The 7,196-nt window shown below is 39.4% G+C and overlaps 1 protein-coding gene across 1 annotated transcript; it reads right to left on the bottom strand.

The window, feature by feature from the left end:
- Positions 1 to 330: 330 nt before the first annotated feature.
- Positions 331 to 3,198, bottom strand: INSL5 (insulin like 5). The gene is made up of 2 exons (XM_069478044.1): positions 3,024 to 3,198; positions 331 to 566 (listed from the first exon to the last, which is right to left on the bottom strand). Exons 1-2 carry the CDS (start codon positions 3,196 to 3,198, stop codon positions 331 to 333), a joined length of 411 nt encoding a protein of 136 aa, XP_069334145.1.
- Positions 3,199 to 7,196: the final 3,998 nt, after the last annotated feature.

Below are 7,196 nucleotides of genomic sequence, written 5' to 3' on the forward strand. Positions count from 1 at the left end.
TGCTAAAAGTTATTTACATTTTTTTAAAAGGAAAAAAAATCACAGCTTGGTTTATAGCATTTTTATTGCAATTTTGCACAGCATTTGAAATTGCACAGCATTAGTTAAAATTTGGAAAGAACAGAGCATTCACCTTGGCAAAGGGAGCAAATAGATTTCACTTTCTATTTTGAATTGTGTTAGCCATTCATCCCCACCTTTTAGAAAAGAAGGATTGCCTACCCAACAGCCATCATTTTAATAACACAATGTAACTGTTATACCAGGCAGTAAGCACTGTGATTAAACATGTGCTAACGCTCTGCCACCCATTGGCTGTTTGCTCTTGCCTTAACAAAGAGCACTCAGATCAGTCATGGAACAGCCTTTAGTGCAGCATAAAGTTTGTAAATCTTGTCTTGACATCACTGACTTTCGGATCTTTGACTCCCAAAGCCCTTCAGCGGGGATCTGTCCACCCTGAAGACGGTCCTCCCCTGAGGCATCCACCAGCGGAAGGTTTTGTGCTGTGTTTTCCTCAGAAACCTCGTATTTATTTGGGAGCTGGAAGGAGTTTCCTCTCTCAGCTGTATGGAAGAGAAAAAAAACAATACATCCTTAGAGAGCTCCTGCAAAGAAGGCAGCATTCTACACTTGGGGAAATGAATTGGATTTCTGAAATCAAATTGAATCCTACATGTAATTTTTCTTTAAATGTTGGTCTGGTTTCAGAGAAATTAGACATTTTGGGGAGAGCTCAGTTATCTCCACTGTCCTTGTATTACAGAGGAGGAAACTTTAGTGCAGAGCTTGCGTGAGCCAGTGTCACTCGGCTAGCGAGAGCCAAATCAGGACTTGACTTCTCTTACTGGCTTCCCCTGCTCCATGACCAGCAGCTTCCAAAGTTATTAGCTACGTGCTATAAACAAAAAGCACACAAACAAAAACCAACCCTGTGTATGCCCTGCAAAGCTGATCAGCAAGGAAGGAAGTGGAGATCTAAACCTGTATATCTGAAAATTAAAAGTGAGCCCCATAGTTTTTATCTCGGTGTTGCCCCCAAAGTTCACATATAAGCTTCTTTCATTCAATTTGGTTCAAACTTACTTATCAGTGCCTTAGCACACTAGCAAGCACCAAGAAAAATTAGGTGAATGAATGCTGGGTGGTAAAGTGGTAATTGATCAGATAAATAACGTATGGGAAAACACTCTGAAAACCTATGAAAGATTTAATAAACAGCGTTACGATTTCTTTGGTATCAAAAGGAAATAGCCTTTAGACAGACATCCATTCCACTGTCCCATGTGTTTCAGCGACATTCCAAATGCATTTTTTTTCTAGTGCATTTTAATTTGCTATTCCAGAGTTTGATGTAAAACCTGGTAAATTACTCTTATTCTCTTAAGATTAAAAAACCCTTATTATTTTTGTTAACAGCTAGTAATATGAGCCTCAATATTAAAGTGGTAATGGTAAGTTCATGATTTTTCCAGACATTAGCCCACCCCAATATGAACACTGGGTCATTTTCCAAAATGTTAAATGTATTTTAAATAAAATTGAAACTTTAACAACATATGTGGTTGCAACACTTATACAATCACATTTTTATTTTTTAACTTTTTATTATAAAACATGGCAAATACAACCAATTATTAAAACAAAATCTTAAGCAAGGCACAGAAAGACAAATACCACATGATCTCACTTATATATGGAATCTAAAAAAGTCGAACTCAAAAAAGTAGAGAGGAGAGTGATGGTCACCAGGGGCTGGGGGCTGGGGACAGGGTGGTTGGGGAGATGGATGTTGGTCAGGGGTACAACAAAATTTCAGTTAGACAGGAGGAATAAGCTCAAGAGATTTGTTGTACAACATGGTGACTATAGTAATAACAATGCATGTATATTCTTGAAAATTGCTAAAAGAGTGGATTTTAAGTGTTCTTATTATAAAAATAATGATAAGTATGTGAAGTAATGCGTATGTTAGCTTGATTTAGCCATTCCACAATGTATACATCATTCAAAATAATATATTGTACACAATAAACATATATACAATTTTTGTCATTAAAAAATAAAACAAAATAATAAAAAAATAGGATTTTACATAAATTCTACTTCACACTTTAATATAAGGTTAGCAGAAAGAATTCCAGTAAAACTTCTGAGTTACTTGAATTGAAAAATAAAGAAATGCAGCAAAGTCAGTCACTTCATTACTTCTGAATCACATTCAGTTTATTTCCACCTTCAAAATTCTGATCAGACAATTCCTACTGCTAGAATTCCCACCTGCTTCATCCCCACCCCTCGGAAGTCCCCCAATCCTGAATGTCCTTCAGGGCCTCTGTCGGTCACCAGCGCCGCCATAATGCCGTCATTGATTACGACAGCCCATCGCCTTCTTTCCCACCTAAGACTCAGTAGAGACTGGGAAAGACCTTGGCTCTTAAAGCCAGAGAGACCTGGTTTGCTTCCTAGCCACACTACTTGCCTGCTGGGTGAACAGTTTTCTCCTTCGTAAAATGATAAATGGTGGTAATTTTGCTTACTTCCCCGGAGCCTTAGAAAGCTGAATGAAATGTGGCACATGAAACTTCCTGGCACTTAATAAGTGCTCAGTAAAAGCCAGATTCTTCTCTTGCATCCTTATCTAACACCTGCCTGATTTCCAACTTATTATATTCTATAATCATCCATGTGCAAAAATCTTGCTACTCCAACATGCCCCTTGACATCACATTCTTCTCGCTAGCCTCCCCAGCACCTGCCTTAGGTGCTGAGCTCACTGAAGCAGTCATGCAATCAAATGATTTCCAGCAGGAGACTAAAGAAAGAGGTCCTTATTTTTTGAAGAGTAGGTAGTATGCCCATCTCTTTCCCAAGCCAAATTCAGTATATTTTGTTAATTAATCCCCTCAATTGACATAGAAATGGCTCTTAGAATAAGAGTTACTAAAATAATTGTTTAAAAAAAAACAGTTTGAAAAAAATAAAAGACACAGGTGAAAGAAAAATGAAGGAGTTAACATTACCTTGCTGAACTTGAGGGATCCCCTCCAGGTGCCTTCTCCACCGAGAGCTAGCACAGATGTAAACGACCGTTCTCACGTATTCTAGCCCGCAGAGCCGCACAGACTCCCTGCTCCTCGATTCCGAGATGGCAAGTAGGACAGACAATAGGAACAGAGTGAAAATGAAGCACTTCATTTTGCTGAGGATTGAATGAGAATCTGCTACAGTGAATATTGCCAAATCAAGCTTTGGAGTTAACCTCATTCTCTTGACCAATTTATACTAACTTTCCTGACATTTTATTGGTCAGAACCTCCTTTTAACGATATTTGCTAAGCACATAGTTTACGTGGTAAAAGTTTTGGAATATGGTTTTATGATTATTGTCAGTTATTCCGTCAGTCCTGGGCAGCATCACTTACCATTAGCTGCATCTGTGAGAGGAACAGATGCTTTCTTGGAAGCCATGATGGAAAACTCATGGACTTTGGAAGTAGCCACGGATAAGTTTCAATTTCAGCCTTGCCACTTACTAAGTGACATAGGGCAAGTTTTAAATTCTTTGAACCTCCATAGCCATATCTCTAGAATGGGAAAATCCATCTCAAAAGGGTTTTGTGAGTATTAAAAGCAACATCTACGTCAAAGCCATAAGAAATAACCGTTAAGAATGCAGGTTCTTTTGTGCTGGGTTTGAATCCTGGGTCCTTACTTACCAGATCTAGAATCTTAAGCAAGCTATTTAAGCACCCTTCTTTGTAAAATTGTGCTGATGATTATAACTATGTCATAGAGATAATAAGATAATGTGTGTCCAGTTTGATGCAATAAAAAAATCAATGTTTGTTGGTTGTTTCATTCTCACCATCAGCATAGACTAGAAAGATAATTTCTCTTCAGAATTCAGAATGTCTCTGACTGGAATCTTGCTTGTTATTCTTCACCTATAACTTAGGTATACCTTTCTCAACACATGTTTCTATGATACTATAAAGCTGAGTCCATAATCTCAGATAACTAAATAATGAAATTTCTCTTTTGGTAAAACCTCCGAAAACACTAGTCCTTGCAAAGCTCTTACCTAAACTGAGAATGCTGGAGTTTGAGATCTTAATGAGCTGTTGACTCACTTTTTAGCAAGTCGAACAAATAATTGTTTAGATTCTGTGGAATCTTTGTCTGTGATCCCTGGTTGGAAAAAAAAAAAATCACTACAGTCTGTGGCAAAGATCATATCACCCATACTTCTTGTGAAATGACTGTTCTTCTGTAGGGAAGCTGGAAAACAAAATAATGTATTCTCTGACTCTGAGAAATGACAAAAAACTGTTTAAAAGAATCTTATTTTCTCCATCTCTCTGGCTGTAGTGTGAAGAATGGATTAAGGGAGGTAAGACCTGAGGCAGGAGAAACAGAGAAGGCTGTTGCAGTAATTCAGATGAGATATGATGGTGGCCTAAACTTGAGGCCATGGCAGAGAGGAAGGATAGGGCAAATGGGTATTCAAAAGATAAGATGGTTTGGTACCGATTGAGTATCAGGGGCAACAGAGAGAGAGCCATCAAAAATGGTACCTAGATTTCTGGTTTGCACAACAAGAAGGTAGGGGGGTCATTTGCTAAGAAAGGGACCAAAGAAGCAGGAATGGTTTTGTCACCAGAAAAAACTACCCCATCTTTTGATGGGCCAAAATCAGTGTCTTTTATCAACTCCAGAGGGGCGTCCGCATCACCATGGCTAGCGCATCCATCCACAGCATCAGCAACTATTCAGCCATGTATTACCAAACTTCTTCCTTTCCTTGGAGACTTATACAGCCCTATCTTGACAAATGCTAGTTTTAACACAGCAGTGCAGAAAAGATATGGTCAGTGGCTATGGACTGAGCTTCTGCGCAATTCAAGAAAGAAATATTCAGCCAAGGGACAATCCCTACCCTAGATGTCAGAGGGACTCTGGGATGAATCCTGCTATCACCACCACTTGATCCCCCTAGGCTCAAAATAGTCCCCTCTTCTGCCACCTCTTTCTTAATACCTCATCAGGGTTGATCTTAATTTGGGATGCAGATGAGAGCCCAGCAAGACCTGAGCTCAGCCTGTGACCGAATGGAAGCAAGCTAATCAGCTAGGTCATTTGCCCAGATGAAAAGGCTAATGACAATGATGAATTTTGAAGCTCCTAGTTGTGGAGCTTCAAAATTGGGGGCTTTATTTTCCCCATTTATACATTCAGAATGTTGAATTGAATTGCTTAAGAGCTCTTCTGAACTTGAAATTCTAAGTCTTGTTTTAATTGTCTGATTATGTTACTCCCATCTCAAAAACCTCCGGTGGCTTGCCATTATCTACACAAGACAATCCAAACGATCTGGCATTTAAGGCTCTCCATTCAGGTCCCCAAACATCACTCTGCATACCTCAAGGTCCAACCAGAGGCCGGGCGCGGTGGCTCACGCCTGTAATCCTAGCACTCTGGGAGGCCGAGGTGGGCGGATCGTTTGAGCTCAGGAGTTCGAGACCAGCCTGAGCAAGAGCGAGACCCCATCTCTACTAAAAATAGAAAGAAATTATATGGACAGCTAAAAATATATATAGAAAAAATTAGCCGGGCATGGTGGCGCATGCCTGTAGTCCCAGCTACTCGGGAGGCTGAGACAGGAGGATTGCTTGAGCTCAGGAGTTTGAGGTTGCTGTGAGCTAGGCTGACGCCACGGCACTCACTCTAGCTTGGGCAACAGAGTGAGACTCTGTCTCAAAAAAAAAAAAAAAAAAAAAAAAAAAAAAAAAGGTCCAACCAGAGAGGACAATGAAAATGAAAACAAATCTTTCCATCTTTTGACCAACTAGTCTGCTGTGTGCCCCTCTCACTGGAGCACTTCACCCTTTTTGTTTGGAAGGTGACATTTCTTCTGCATGTAGTTTGTAACTCAGTGTCTGTGTGGCTTTTGATATGTTCATTAGTCCATTGGGGCTGCTTTAACAAAATACAAGAGACTGGGTGGCTTATAACAGCAGACATTTCTCACCACCCTGGCTGTTGGCAAGTCCAAGATGAAAGTTGCCAGCATGGGCAGTTTCTGGTGAGAGCCCTCTTCAGGGTTGTGAACTGTCAACTTTTCACTGTGTCCTCACATAGGTAGGAGGGGTGAGCTGACTCTCTGGGGTTGCTTATAAGGGCACTAGTTCCATTTATGAGGGCTCTGCTCCCCTGACCTATTCACCTCCCCAAAATCCTACCTCCTAATTTCATCACCTTGGGGGTTAGGATTTCACCATATGAATTTGGGGAGATACCATATATAATTGTCTTCTACGAGTTTTAGTTTGTCCATCTGCGAAGGGATAATAATCTGTGTTTTATAATGTTATTGTGAAGACAGAATGAGTTCACATGAGTATAGCACCTACCATAATATATGATGCTTAATAAATACTCGATAAATTAACAATGTCCTGAGCAAGGGATTAGAAAATGTTACTTTTTGGTTGAGACTAGCTACTATGGATGGCTTTTCTGTACAACTCTCAATCTCAAAACGATCGATAAATTTGTACTTCTGTAGTCTTTTTCTTTCCTTCCTTCCTTCATTCTTTCCTTTCCTTCTTCCTTCCTATCCTCTTTCTGTAAAAAGCTCTAATAAAGTAGAGCCTTAGGGTACTGTTTTTTCAAGACATGAGTCTTTTCAGATGGTCTTGGAAAATTAAAAAAAAAGAAAGGATCCTATGTTAATAGTCCCATTGAGATTAATAATGCATGTTAATATACTAAGGGCTCAGACAAGACTTATAGTTAGAAAATTTCTTTAACTTTGTTTAATTCAATGTTTCCCTAACTTATTTGATCCTGGAAATTCTTTCACCATGAAATTGCCTAACATCTGGAATTGCCATGAGTTTCTAGCATAGACATATTTCTAGTTCTCTTCTGTCCAGGCACATGGTAAGATTGTATCTCTCTGCTCTTTAAACTTGGGCATGTGACATATTTTGGCAAATAAAATGTGAATGGAAGTAATATATGTCATTTATACCTGAAATTTAAGGATTGAGGCATGATTCTTTATTCTCCCTCTTCCCTGCCTTGGTGGCCAACATTTCTGAACTGGAACCTAGTCATTGAGGAAAAACACTCAATGGTGCAGAGCCGCCTACTGACCTGTAATGAACATGTAATATGAATGAGAAAAGAAA

Source organism: Eulemur rufifrons, chromosome 8 (assembly GCF_041146395.1).
Source record: "Eulemur rufifrons isolate Redbay chromosome 8, OSU_ERuf_1, whole genome shotgun sequence".
NCBI classification, from domain to species: domain Eukaryota; kingdom Metazoa; phylum Chordata; class Mammalia; order Primates; family Lemuridae; genus Eulemur; species Eulemur rufifrons.